This window comes from Astyanax mexicanus, chromosome 7, assembly GCF_023375975.1.
Source record: "Astyanax mexicanus isolate ESR-SI-001 chromosome 7, AstMex3_surface, whole genome shotgun sequence".
Classification (NCBI taxonomy): domain Eukaryota; kingdom Metazoa; phylum Chordata; class Actinopteri; order Characiformes; family Acestrorhamphidae; genus Astyanax; species Astyanax mexicanus.
In genome coordinates this window covers 31,521,063-31,535,592 of record NC_064414.1, presented here as the reverse complement: position 1 = coordinate 31,535,592, position 14,530 = coordinate 31,521,063, and the positions used below count along the sequence as shown (strand labels likewise).

Below are 14,530 nucleotides of genomic sequence, written 5' to 3'. Positions count from 1 at the left end.
TGAGCATCAGTAACTCTTTTTCTGAAGTCCTAAGAAATCTCCTTGGTAACACTTTACTTGGATGGTCCATTTGATGATGCTTAACTGACATCCAACTAACATTCAACTGCATGTCTAATAAATGCAGATAAACTGAAATATGAAAGTAAATGATTCTCTATTGAATGTAACCCAACATCCAACTCTTACCCAAACTCTAATCTTAACATTTAAGCATTGGGTTTAGAGTTAGATTAAAAGGTTAAGTTAGGGTTAAGGTTAGGGTTAGGTGTAGGGTTAGATTTTAGGGTTAATTAAGGGTTAAGGTTAGAGTTAGGTGTAGGGTTATATTCCATTTTTAATTATTTACATTCAACATAGGGTTAAGTTGCAGTTAATAGACATTCAGTTGAATGTTAGTTGAATGTCAGTTAAGCATCAAATGGACCATCCAAGTAAAGTGTTACTTTTTTTTTTTTTTTTTTCTTTTTTTTAAATAAAACAGGGTCACACATGTTTGAAATGTCATTGATTTAAAACAACTAACTTTAAATTTGCGTTCAAATTAACTGCTAATCCTAGAGGCTCACATATTTTCTCACTTATAAATATGTACTTTTGGATTGTTTTCATCAATGAAATAAATCAATAAATGACCAAGCATATAATAATATTTTAGTTCTCTTTATGTACTTTTAGAACTTAAAAACAGTGATCGTGTTTAAGTGATAATTATGCAGAAATATAGAAAAATATAAGGAGTTTAAGCACAACTGTATAAATAAAACAGTGCTACATTTAATGTTTTATTTCCCACAATGTATCCTTTTTTAATATGTAATCACAGGTAAACAGACAAGCTTCAAAAGCCTTCAGCGTTAAGTGAAATATTTACCTCATGTCTAATACATCTTTCAGATGCATGGATCTATAATCGTCTTTATACAATTTGTTCATGTTCTTTTAATGTAACTGCTGCATTCCGACCGTCTCTTCTTTATTATCCAGAGACGAGCAGAAGGCACAGCGACGGCATATTTTCCTGAGCTGCATAATTCAGGTTTCCTGCTGTTTAATACTTCATTTTCTGGCGCATGTTTTCAAAACACCTCCGACAAAACAGGGCGAAAACAAAACCTCCTCTGTTATTTCCAGTCTGCTCCGGATTTCTGGAAGCAGCAAGAGCAGGAGAGCTAGCATGACCATTTTACAGGGCAAAACGCTGCATTTATCCATTTCTACATCCTCGCTGCTCGCTCGCTCTCTCTCTCTCTCTCTCTCTCTCTCTCTCTCTCTCTCTCTCTCTCTATCTCACATACGCTCGCTCTTTCTCTTTGTTTAATTGAATTGGGACTGTATTATAATTAATATAACATGCACAGTGAGTTTTTTTTTATGTATGTGTGCCTGTGTGTGTGTGTGTGTGTGTGTGTGTGTGTGTGGGCTCAGTATTTTCTTTTCTTCTTTTTCTCTTATTCTGTAAATTTTACAGCAAGTGCTGCTAACACTGATCTGAGCTCAGTAATATTTATGAGAATATAAAGACACACGGGTTCCCGCAACCTTGCCTGCTCACGCTTATGAATATAAACATTTATCCTCCGACTGACGCGTGTAAGCTGGAGGGTTCTGACGTGATGAGGCAAGCGCTCAGCTATGACATGTAAGAGAAGCTGTGTTAGACTTTCAGAGTGTTTTCTGCTGATAAATAAAACATTAAACCACTGATTTTATGTGATTTCAACCCTAAAACCCTACTGATCATTGTGCAATCACTGGGAAGCATGGCCTTAAGGGGATTTGTGCTTTTGCAAAACATTGACATATAATACCAATTAAAAGTTTAGACACAATTTCTTATTTAATGTTTTTATTTAAACAACTGAAAAGTGTTAAATAAACCAAATAATCTGTGTAACATTTAGGTACTCTTATCTGGGGTTCTGTTAATTTGTGGTTTCTGAGGCTGGAACTCTGATGAACTTATCCTGTGCAACCGAGGTAACTTTTGGTCTTTCATTCCTGGGCCAGCCCCGATGAGAGCCAGTTTAATGATAACTTTTTAGATGCTCTTTACGACTGCACTTTTGCGACGATACTTTTAAAGTTCTTGATTTTTTATTTTTATTTTTTTTATTTCTTAAAGTATTTTTTTGTTCTTCACCCTGTTGAGTAGTTCTTCCCATAATATTGATTAGAACATAACTTAAATAGAGCTATTCACTGTATACCACCAACTCTTCCTCTTCACAACTTAACAACTGATCCTCTCAAACACATTAACATTAACTCTTGACAAGTTCAGCACAGCTGTTAACTGAAAGCCATTCCAGGTGACTCTACCTCATAAAACTGACTGAGAAAATAAATCCAACTAAGATGTGCAAAGCTGTCATCTAAGAAAGAGGTGCTACTTTGAAGAATCTAAAAAATGTAAAACATATTCTGGTTTGTTTAACACGTTTTATCTAAACGCAATGTCTTCTCTTCTCACCTTCTGTAAACATTCCTCACACAGTTCTGCTTTGCTCGTTACTAGGGTTTGGTTTCCCAGGCCCCGCCCACACAGCGCCATGCTCTGATGACCATTTATACAAAGACCCATAATGACCCAGAAGCTTAATAACGCTACATACTTTCCTCTGTGTTCAGGTCACACCACTCTACTCTATCACTATGTATGCACTATTGTTTTGTCTGGGGAGATTTTAGTTTCGACAACTTTTTTTTGATGATATTAATCTACAATAATATATATATATTTTTAAAAATAATTTTTATAATAAGGAAAAATGCTGAATTTAAGCTGTGTCCAAACTTTCGACTGATACAACTATGGGCATGAGCATCTGCTAATAGGTTCCACTAAGCAATATGGAATCCATTTTACTATAGTAGGTTCTGTTGTTAATCCACAAACTTACATATTACAGTGAGTCCAAGAAGTATTTGATCCCTTGCTGATTTTCTTTGTTTGCCCACTAATAAAGACACTATCCTTCTGCACTTTTAATGGTAGATATATTCTAACATGGAGAGACAGAATATCAAGACAAAAATCCAGAATATAATTTTATAGAATATATTTTAATTAATTTGTATTTCAATGAGGAAAATAAGTATTTGATCCCTCTTGCCAAACACACTCAATACTTAGTGGCAAAGCCTTTGTTTGCAAGCACAGCGGTGAGTCGTTTGTTGTAGTTAACCACAAGTTTAGCACACACACCAGGGGGAATTTTGGCCCACTCTTCTTTGCAGATCCTCTCTAAATCATGAAGGTTGGTGGGCTGTCGCTTGGCAACTCTGACCTTCAGCTCCCTCCATAGATTTTCGATCGGATTGAGGTCTGGCGACTGGCTGGGCCACTCCATGACCTTAATGTGATTTTTCTTGAGCCAATCCTTTGTTGCCTTTGCTGTATGTTTAGGGTCGTTATCATGTTGGAAGACCCAACCACGGCCCATTTTCAGATCCCTGGCAGAGGGGAGGAGGTTGTCCCTCAGGATTGTGCGGTACATGGCTCCATCCATCTTCCCAGTGATGCGGTGAAGTAGCCCTGTACCCTTGGCAGAGAAACACCCCCAAAACATTATGCTTCCACCTCCATGCTTGACGGTGGGCACAGTGTTCTTGGGGTCATAGGCAGCATTTTTCTTCCTCTACACATGGCGGGTGGAGTTGAGGCCAAAAAGTTCAATTTTGGTCTCGTCTGACCACAAAACCTTCTCCCAATAACTTGGTTCATCTTTCAAATGATCATTGGCATACTTGAGGCGCGCCTCCACATGTGCTCTCTTCAGCAGGGGTACCTTTCAGGCACTGCAGGATGTGAATCCATTGTTGCGCAAAGTGTTGCCAATTGTTTCCTTGCAAACTGTGGTCCCAGCTGCCTTCAGGTCATTTGCTAACTCCTGCCGAGTGGTTGCAGGACGATTTCTGACCGTTCTCAGCATCATTGCCACCCCACGAGGCGAAATCTTCTTTGGAGCACCGGGCCGAGGTCTGTTGATTGTCATGTTATACTCTTTAAACTTTCTGATAATTGCACCAATAGTTGTTACTTTCACATCCAACACCTTACTAATCTTTTTGTAGCCCATTCCAGCTTTGTGAAGGTCAACAATTCTGACTCTGAGGTCCTGTGACAGCTCTTTGGTTTTACCCATGTTGGAGACTTGAAATCTGTGTGATCTGTCTGATTCTGTGGACAGGTGTTTTTCACACAAGTGATTAGTGAGAACAGGTGGCTTCAGGTCAGGTAACAAGTTGATTGGGAGTGTCTAACTGGTCTGTAAAAGCCAGAACTGCTAATGAATACTAAGGGATCAAATACTTATTTCACTCCATGAAATACAAATCAATTAATATATATTCCTTAGATTTATTTTCTGGATTTTCTTTTTAATATTCTGTCTCTCCATGTAAGAATACATCTACCATTAAAAGTATAGAATGATCATGTCTTTATTAGTGGGCCAACGAAGAAAATCAGCAAGGGATCAAATACTTCTTGGACTCACTGTACATATACTGATTATCCATCACATTATTACCATCTCTTTGTTTCTACCCCGATAATTAATTTGTTCAGCTTTACAGAACTTATAGAAGCGCTGCAGACCATCTGTTTCTCTTTATACTTCATTATCCTACTTTCCTGAGAGGATCAGATGCAGCAGTGCTGCTGGAGTTTTTAAACACTTCAGTGTCACTGCTGGACTGCGAATAGACCACTGAAGTCGTGCGTCATTCTATAGTGCTCGTATGGCTTCTGTGTGTAAGCGTTTTTTCCCTATGAGAAAAATGAATAGGGTTTTAAAAAACCCGCCTCTGTCACATTCTGTGGTAAATAAATCTGTTTAGATCCCTGTACGTTTTTCTCTGTGTACATTTTACTCCTGAAAAAACACTGAATCCTATGAATTATGAGATCTTTAAAAGTCGTAATGAGAAAAATGCTAACTTTAAGCTAATGCTACAGCGGAGTGAACTGACCTCCCAGCGTAGCTGCAGAGATTAGCAGGGGATTGTTTTCGGCGCAACACCAGAGAACTCCGGCAGTAACTATACAGCGTATTAAACACATATTTATTTACCACAGAATGTGACAGAGGCCAGTTTTTAAAAAGCCCATTCAAATCCCGTATTGACTTGAACCGCTTAGACACGGAACCCCAAAGGGACCCCAAATATGGGCATAAACAACATGGCGGCAACTACAAAATGACACGACTTCAGTGGTATATTATCCACCAACAGGTGCAAACAGATAGATGTTTATCAACTGCAGAGAATCCTATTCTACTGGCAGTACTTTTTTTTTTCTTTATAGGTATTAGACAAGCTGTATCCTTGCCTGTGCAGTTGCAAATCAGTGTCAGTGATGTTAAGTAGCTGAATGTATTCATTAAGAAGTGGCACCTTCAAACAGCTAGAAATATAGTGTGTGTTGTAGCTCATCACTCTATTTCTCGCTGCTATGTCAAAAAAAGGCCAGGAATTATATTAAAAGAATTGAACAACAGGATTTTAAAAACATAAAAAAATAAATGTTTTAATAGATTTCAACTGACCCTGTCCACCTACATCGGGGTTTTTAAACAGTTTAATGCTCTCCTCCATCCCTTTTCTCATTCTTTCAGTGGAGCGGTGTACCAGGGCTGTTAGCATTAAGAGTCCACTCTGAAAGCTGAAATGGAACTGTGCTAGCGAGTGCTAGAATTTATGTAATCTGCTTTAATTAACTAGGGCTCCAGTCTAATTGGCAAAGTTTAGTTGAAATGCAATCTGATTAGTCCTAACTCCTCATTTACATACTCCGCGAGTTTCAGTGAGTCTGAATTTTGCTGGAACATGAATGTATAATCCATAGCAATTAACCCAAATCATACCGTATTGACACTTAATAGAAGAATGCATAATTACTAATAGTGATGAAGGCTATTTATAAATGAGCGTGATAGTATGATATATTCAGGGTTAGCTCAGGTCACAGAATAATTAGCTCTTCTTGCCTTAATGACGAGTGTGAAGCTCTGGTACAGGTCTCTGCTGATGGGCTGCAGCACAAGCAGCTCTGCCGTGCTGCGGTTCAGAGAGAAGTACTCGGCGTACACTGACGGCTGGCCTGGAGATGATAGGAGAAAGAACAGACAGTGAACATGAGAGAAATAAACACGGTAGGTGAACATCTGCAGCCCTGGATCTAAATATACATACTGGATCTCTGAGTTAAATCATCATATGTCAATTAAGCCTCGTCTTGAAAAACATTTCAAAGCATTTTGAATTGAGATTTTCTATAACTAGACAAATATAGTTTTAGAATAGGCATAATCCCAGGAAACTTGAAAACCGGCATTTATATACACAGCTGTGGAAAAATATAAGACACCATTTCAGTTTGTGAATCAGTTTCTCTGATATAGCTATTCATAGGTAGTTGTAAAATGAACATGTTATTTTATTCTATAAACTACGGACAACATTTCTCCCAAATTCCAAATAATAAAAATACTGTCATTTAGAGCATTTATTGCAGAAAAAGAGAAACGACTGAAATAATAAAAAAGATGCAGAGCTTTCAGACCTCAAATAATGCAAAGAAAAAAAGTTAATATTCATAAAGTTTTAAGAGTCCAGAGATCAATATTTGGTGGAATAGCCCTGGTTTTAATCACAGTTTTTATGCATCTTGGCATGTTCTCCTCCCCCAGTCTTACACACTGCTTTTGGATAACTTTAGGCCACTCCTGGTGCAAAATTCAAGCAATGTAGCTTGGTTTGATGGCTTGTGAACATCCATCTTCCTCTTTATTATATTCCAGGTTTTCAATTTCTTAAACTCAAAGAAACTCAACATTTTAAAGTGGTCTCTTATTTTTTTCTATAGCTGTATATATATTTTTTATATAATTTCATTTCTAATTTTTTCCTAGGTCAATTGTCCCACCCATTTAGGTGCTAGTCAACTGTATATCCCTCATCACTAGTGATACCTCAACACAAGGAGAGTGAAGACTAGCACCAGACTAGTCCCTTCCACACATGTGAAGTCAAACTGCTGTTGATGCAGACTCGTTTCCGATACATCAGCTCACAGACGCCTTGCACTGATCAACTTCACTCTAGAAGTGATGAGAGGAAAGAGCGCCATCTACCCACCCAGAGAGAGAGCAAGGCCAGCTGTGCTCTCTCAGGGCTCCGGCAGCTAATGGCAAGCTACATGACCGGGATTCGAACCAGCAATCTCTTCCGAAACCGGCACATATTAATTGAGTTTAGCTAATTGAGTCTTTTCTAAAACACACCGTCAGTGTGTAGTCACTCCCGCAGGCTTGGTAAATGTATAGATGATATATTATGTTTAACTGTCCGACCGTGTTGTTGTAGGCTGTAAAACCAAGCTGGCTTTGTGCTATACTGTTATAGGGTGAGTCAAACGTTGCAGAACACCCTTTTATATTAGCAACAAAAAGGAAATAAAACGAAAGGGAAAATTATTTGCATATCTAAGTGCTTTATGAAAGCTGTCATATTCTGTTTCTGATATAAAAGGTTTTCCTCTGGCTTAATTGTATATTTTCGTTTTATCCAGTCTGCCTCTTTTGGTGAAGGTATCTTCATGCATGCATGCACACCATGCAGTAATATGGGCGCACACGCTTACGGTTATGACTTCTATATCTGCTGTGACTGTAGATTAACCCTTATTTATAGATATGAAAACCAATATGTTATGCTCAAGAATATGTTGCATGATGTGCATGCTTTCAAAGGGAGTCAAAATCCATACACCTAGAAACACCTAGAACACCAGGAACACCTAGAAAGTCAATTCGTATCTAATCAGTATCGTGTATAGGGAGATGCAGTCAATGTAGGGGATGCTAACAGGACATAGCAAGGTGTCCTCGCTTTGACTCTGCTTTGACTCTGACTTACAAATGCGAAAAACGGCCTAAGTCTATGTTTTATTGACAAAAAAAAAGAAAGTGGAACGTGAGAAAGAGAGAAAGCAATACACTCTGGATACGTACCAACCAGAATGTAGTAAAGGATGCCAGGTCGGTCTGAAGGAGGCTGGATGTTCCGATCCTGGTCCACTGCTCGGATTTGGGGCGTCACATTTAGGGGATTTAGCTTGCTCTGAAATGAAGACAGGATGTTGATGAGCTCAATTTACATCACAAATTACACAATTACAAATAAATACAATTCTATGCATCCATACTACATGTTGTGAGGTTTAACAGGTTTTAAGAAATGCTGCCAATAATCCCTTTTATGTCCAACTCTGTAGAACACAACCAAAACACACACCAATCAATCAACCATAACAACAACATCGCCTCATTGTTTCAACACTCATTGTTCATGTGTAGTTCTATAATTACAGATTATAGAACTACATTATAGGTCCTTCTGTTACTCTGCATACTTTATTATACTCCTTTCATCCTGTTCTTTCATGATCAGAACCCTAATTTAGATTGTGGGTCATTCTCAGCTATTCCTCTGTGTTTAAAAACTCTCAGGTGTTTAAAAACTCCAGCAGCACAGCTGTGCTGTGTCTGATCTACTCGTACCAGAACGACACACACTACTACTACTAACACCACTATGAACCACCACCCAAATGGGGTGGTGTCATAATTACCACATAATTAGCACAATGTAACTCATTTTCAAGAGCCACCAGGCAGTTAGACATTATTCATCTTCATCCTGAGAAATTTCAACATTTTTAAATTCAAAACAAAATACAAGGAACCTTTTTTCTGTCCCTTTCAAAACACAAGTTTATTTTTAGCTGCTGCTTTGAGCTGAACTTCAGCCCCATGCCGAGTGCAGAGAGAAGGCGCGCGGTATTGTAACGCCGAGCGCATTTCACTGGTTGTGTGTTAAATGTATAATTTAGAACTTGTGGTGAGCGTGAGCTCTTAGCTACGTGCAGCGCATAAAAGCATGACTCTGACATTTCTGCTAGAGATGCTAAAGCATGCACAAAGCAACAACAGTCTTCAGAAACGCTGGAGACGCTGTGAAAAGATTTACAATACACGTTTCTAACAGTCACTTCAAAAGAAAAGCAAGTCAAACCATTATGAAAAAAGCAGTTAAAACATCACACAGTGTGAAATCATCTGTTTTTTTTGTTTGAAGTATTTTATTTCCTTTAACAAATTAAGCACCATGTGGCAGGCTATCACAGTATTGTTCTCGTGAAAAAATGTTTGAAAAAAAAAAAAAAAAAAAAAAACTCTTTTCTCCGTCTCTGGGCAACAACAATAGCCAGGTTTCATTAAAAACATTGCGCTACAGATACAATTCTAACGTTTTTGAAAGAAAAAAAAAAACTTTAGGTGATTTACTCTTGTGATTAGAAGCGGCAATTAAAACCTCAGACATTTTAACTGAGCTGAAATTCTGAAATCTCTGTGCCACCTCGACAGAATCCACCATATATTATTGGAGTTTGAATGCACCGGACAGTTCAGGGAACAGTGCAGAAGCATTTTTTTTTACAAACTTTGGGATCAGTATTTTTAGAACAATAAAACAAGCTTTAAATAGACTGGATCATTAGAAAGGGCACCTGTATCAACTGAGAAAAGGATCACAATTACTGTTTACTGTAGCTGTAAACACGCTGTGAAGTATAGAGTAATATTAGAGTATAAGGTAGCAATGAAACATTTGATGGATGTTTTCGTACAATAAGGCACACTTATAATACTTTTATTTTCCCCAAAATCGTCAGTGCGCCTTTTAATCTGGTGTACATGTATGTATTATGCCAGTCAGGTTGTAAGGAGCAGTAATGCCTCTCTGCTGAAGAACAGCGTTATAAGGGAGTTTCAGTAAAGTTTATCCAGCGCTGAGGCTGAGTGCAACGGCATTAGCATTAGCCGCTATCCATGCTAAGTGCTAGCTCTTTCACCAGCTGACCTCATTCTTTCAGCACATACTGTTGCGGAACCTAGACCTGAACAACTGCAGCAACCCCAGAACATCTACTTAGTTAAATCCAGGTGATGACTTTTTATTGGCCAGGCAGTGTGTTATCAGCCATGCTGAGGAACATACAAAAAGTGTTAAAACTGTAAAATATATATTTTAAAGTCTCAAAGACCAAAACATAATGGAAAACAATGGCTGCATCCCAATTGTGTACCACACACTAATACTACAAGATACTTCAGAGCACCCTTTTTGCTGACCTTTTCGTCACAAAATGCAATCAAATTCAAAATCTAATAGAAAGGCTTCCCTGAACAGTAGAGGCAATAAATGAATAGTTGTCCCAGTAGGAGTTTTGTCCGTACAGTGTACGAGAGGCTGTAAATCAGGCTTATTTTCACCTGGGACGCTGAAAACTACCCACAGTCCTGTCCTCCAGCATTCATTAGAAATAAAAAGAGGAAAAGAGGCCGTTACCCTGTAACAGCTCATAAAAGTTGAATCTGCTCTCATTAATTACACCTAACTTTTACGATCCCCAGGGAGAAGGAGGCTGTGAAGGAGATAGAAAAGGAAGAAGACAAAAGGAAATGCTCCGGACCCCAAATCTAACTTCTAATCATCCGATAAAAGAGAGAAAGAAGGAAGAACAAAAAGAAGAAAAGAAAAAAAAAAAGATGGAGTCTGTCCTGCTCTATAGTTACCCCAGAGAGGTTATTTAAGGTCGCTCAATTTGCATTTCTCACAAGCTGCTAGCTCTACTGGGAAGCTTTAAAAAAAAGCCAGCCAAATCAATTAAATAAGCATAAAAGTAAAACCTCACCTGAGTGTCACATCAAAGCGAATGTGTTTTATTTGCCACAGACAGACTCAAACGCTCTGTATACCTTTGAAATAGACACCCTCCCCGCACACTCACGCGTACAGGAAAAAAACTTCCTTAATCGACACATTTGAAATCCCCTCAATGCGCCAAACGCCTCACCGCTGGACTGAACAACAAAGCGGCAGTTGTCAAAAACATCACCTTCGCAGATTTCAACAAGCAGACTGTATATATCAGATTCCCAAAAACGAATACCACCGAGCTTTACCACCGAAACCGTAATTTCTTCAGACGTGCCCATATGAAAATAAAGGCCGTGTGGCAGGGAAGCAAAACCTGCACAGAGCTGCAAATTGCAGAGTACAGCTCAGCTAGAAACAGAGTCAGCCTCTGGGAGTCATGCAGCTCCTCAAATCTGCACACTTAGCCATCTATAAACCTTTTTGTCATAAATTATGAAAAGCCTCAGCAAACAACAGACACAGTAGGTGTTTATTTGCTAAGCGCTCTCTGTTCTCGGCTGGTGGAGCAGCCGGGCTAAGTTTTTCAGGAGGCAGCACAGCACACCTGGACTGACTGCTGCAAACACGGAGCTTCCTCGCTTTGAGCATCACGTTCATGCTCTTTGCAGGAACAAGGGAATTGGAAAAGTGGATAAATAATTGAATAAAAGTAAAAACTTAACTTGTAAAAAGCACTACATACAGATTGCATTCAGTTTGTTTGTTTGTTTTAGCTCCACTGTATAACTGACTTTACAAAAATTCAAAGAATTGCTTTGAAAATCTCATAAACACTAAACTGTCCCAGAAAACTGTCCTATAATCATCCCTTTAATCAGGTATTTAAATGGCCTTTTAAAAGTTAAATTAAAAACATTTTCCTGGGATTCTGCTCATTCAGAAAATTGCAACACTGTGTATCTACTTTTTGTGTCAAGCAGCAAAACATTGCAACATGACCTGTTTGAATTAATTGTGTTTGGAGTTTCCAGGTGTTATGCCCACATGTTTATAATTAAGGGTTCATTAAAGTTACAGTGTTAGAGTAACCTAGATAGTCACTACTGTAAAAATGTGCATCTATACAGCTTAGAAAAAAAAAAAAACACTTAAAATTATGAGTTTCTTTGATTTAACTAAATTGAAAACCTCTGGAATATAATCAAGAGGAAGATGGATGATCACAAGCCATCAAACCAAGCTGAACTGCTTGGATTTTTGCACCAGGAGTGGCATAAATCTATCCAAAAGCAGTGTGTAAAACTGGTGGAGGAGAACATGCCAAGATGCATGAAAACTGTGATTAAAAAACAGGGTTATTCCACCAGATATTGATTTCTGAACTCTTAATGAATATGAACTTGTTTTCTTTGCATTATTTGAGGTCTGGAAGCTCTACATCTTTTTTGCTAATTTGACCATTTCTCATTTTCTTCAAATAAATGCTCTAAATGACAATATTTTTATTTGGAATGTGGGAGAAGTGTTGTCCGTAGTTTATAGAATAAAACAACTGTTATTTTTACTTAAACATATACCTATAAATTAGCAAAATCAGAGAAACTGATTCAGAAACTGAAGCGGTCTCTTATTTTTTTTCCAGAGCTGTATATGCCTGTATGAAGCACCTGCACACCAATCTGATACAGTTTTCAGCACAACACTGGTTCTTCTAGTTTGTTTTAAGTCTGAGGACAGCCTATCTTAGCTTCATGTAATTGAGTGGAAAGTTTGAACTATTCAAAAAAAGTGCTCTCACACTGTAGATGAACCAGACCCTGGTTCAGTAGCTCCAAACCGAGACCACCTCTTTTGATCGGACCAAATTTTCATGGTTCACAGCCCCTTTAACATCTGCTATTTAGTACGGACCAAACTGAAAAGTCCGGACCAAACAAGGCAGGTGTAAAAGCGGCCTGAAATATCCCCAGATTTTTAGAAGATATTCAGCTCCTCACACAGCCAGGCTCCCTCTTCCCGCTCTGCATCTGCTCTGTTTTTAACTCTCCATCTGGAGCGGCTTTCTCAAGGCCCACCTCCTTCTCTCATCTCAATCCCTCTCTCCATCCCTCTCTCCTCCTCCTGTGCTCTCTTCCTGCCCTGGCTCTCTCATCTTTAGCCAAGTGAAAGCTCAAGGCAAAGCTCAGGGTCAGTGGAGCAGGCTGTGAGCTGCGCCGATCAGAAGGAAAAGAGAAGTGAGAGAGTGGCATTAAACTAAATAAGGAGAGTCTCTGGAGTAATTCACACTCACTTTTATACAAAGAGCTACAAACACGCCGATTCCATCAAATCTATCAAGTCTCTGTATATATAAAGATACACAGTAGGGGTGGGCGATATGGCTCTAAAATAATATCACAATATTTCATGCTATTTTCACGATAACGATACCTTTGGCGATATGACAAAACACTAAATTAGAAAAAATATTTAGAATTTTATTATTGCATGCAATATGATTTGGCTAACTGAGATATTAAAAAATAATATTTTTATCAGATTTGTAACAGAAGTCAATGATCCAGAATGTCATGATACTAGTAATGCACTCTAAATATCTCCATATATTCAGGATTAAATGAATAAATGATTCTGCACAGATATAACCTGTCTCTAGTAGATATATAATGGGAAAAGAGAACAGTGTGAATTTTTCTTTTGCTAAAAATCGGCAAAAAAGTAGTACCCTGATGTGATAATTAGGGGTGGCTGATATGTCACGATATTTCAGGGTATAATATCGTTCACGATATTAATTTTTTTTGCAATATTATCGCGTACGATACGATATGGCACACCCCTAATACACAGTACCAGCCAAAATTGGACTTCTCAATCAATTGGTTTCTTTAATTTATTTTTAATTTATCTACATCGTAGATTAATATTAAAGACATGGAAACAAATAAGGGACACATCTGGAATTACATAGTAAAAAAAATCTGGGATTGGCTGGATCTTCACAGTGTGAAGGACAAGCAGCACATATTGTTCAGCACCTCCAGAAACTCCTTCAAGATGTTGAAAATCTATTCCAGGTGGCTCTTCCTCATGAAGTCACTGTAGTTAAAATTCCAAGAGCATACAGATCTGTCATATAAGCTTAAATAATTCTATATGTGTTCCTATATAGCTTTATGTTTTATTTGACTAATTTTCCCATTTTCTCCCAATTTATATTACATCAGCTTATAGACACGTTGCGAAGATCAACATCAACCTAGAAGTGACGAGGAGAAAGAGTGCCATCTACCCACCCAGAGAGAGCAAGGTCAATTGTGTTCTCCCAGGGCACCAGCAGCCGATGGCAAGCTACATGACTGGGATTCGAACCAGCGATCTCCCGATCATAGTGGCAGCGAAGTACACTGCTTGACCACCCTGTGCCCCATCCATTAATGTTTAATTTTAAAAGTCCTAAAAAGAAAGAAAATATCTTAAATGAGTTGAATGAAGAGGTGTGTTCAAACTTTTGACTGGTACTGGTTTTTGGGTCATTTGGCACATGACCAACCTTCAACATTAAAACGTTGTTGAAATAATGTCAGCTATAATTCCACAACTAAAAAAGTTTAAAATAAAGTTTCATGTTTAATGAATAAAAAAAAAATAATGTTTCAATTTTAATCATTATTTTGATTTGATTTTATCTTTTTATTATATATTGATAGGACTTTCATATTGATAGTCACAAGAGTGCTTTAAAAAAGCAAATTCATGTTTTAAACAATCTAGAATCAAAGTTTGTGAACAAACT

At 38.0% G+C, this 14,530-nt stretch overlaps 1 protein-coding gene across 3 annotated transcripts in view; it reads right to left on the bottom strand.

Annotated features, from left to right (window-relative positions):
- Positions 1–14,530, bottom strand: part of pcdh15a (protocadherin-related 15a) — a 512,848-nt gene that overhangs the window by 203,455 nt on the left and 294,863 nt on the right. For all 3 annotated transcript variants that reach the window (XM_049481098.1, XM_049481100.1, XM_049481099.1), the window contains 2 exons: positions 8,022–8,130; positions 5,997–6,109 (listed from right to left, as the gene is read on the bottom strand). In XM_049481098.1, coding sequence (XP_049337055.1) covers positions 5,997–6,109; positions 8,022–8,130 — 222 coding nt within the window. The remainder of the gene's footprint in view (positions 1–5,996; positions 6,110–8,021; positions 8,131–14,530) is intronic.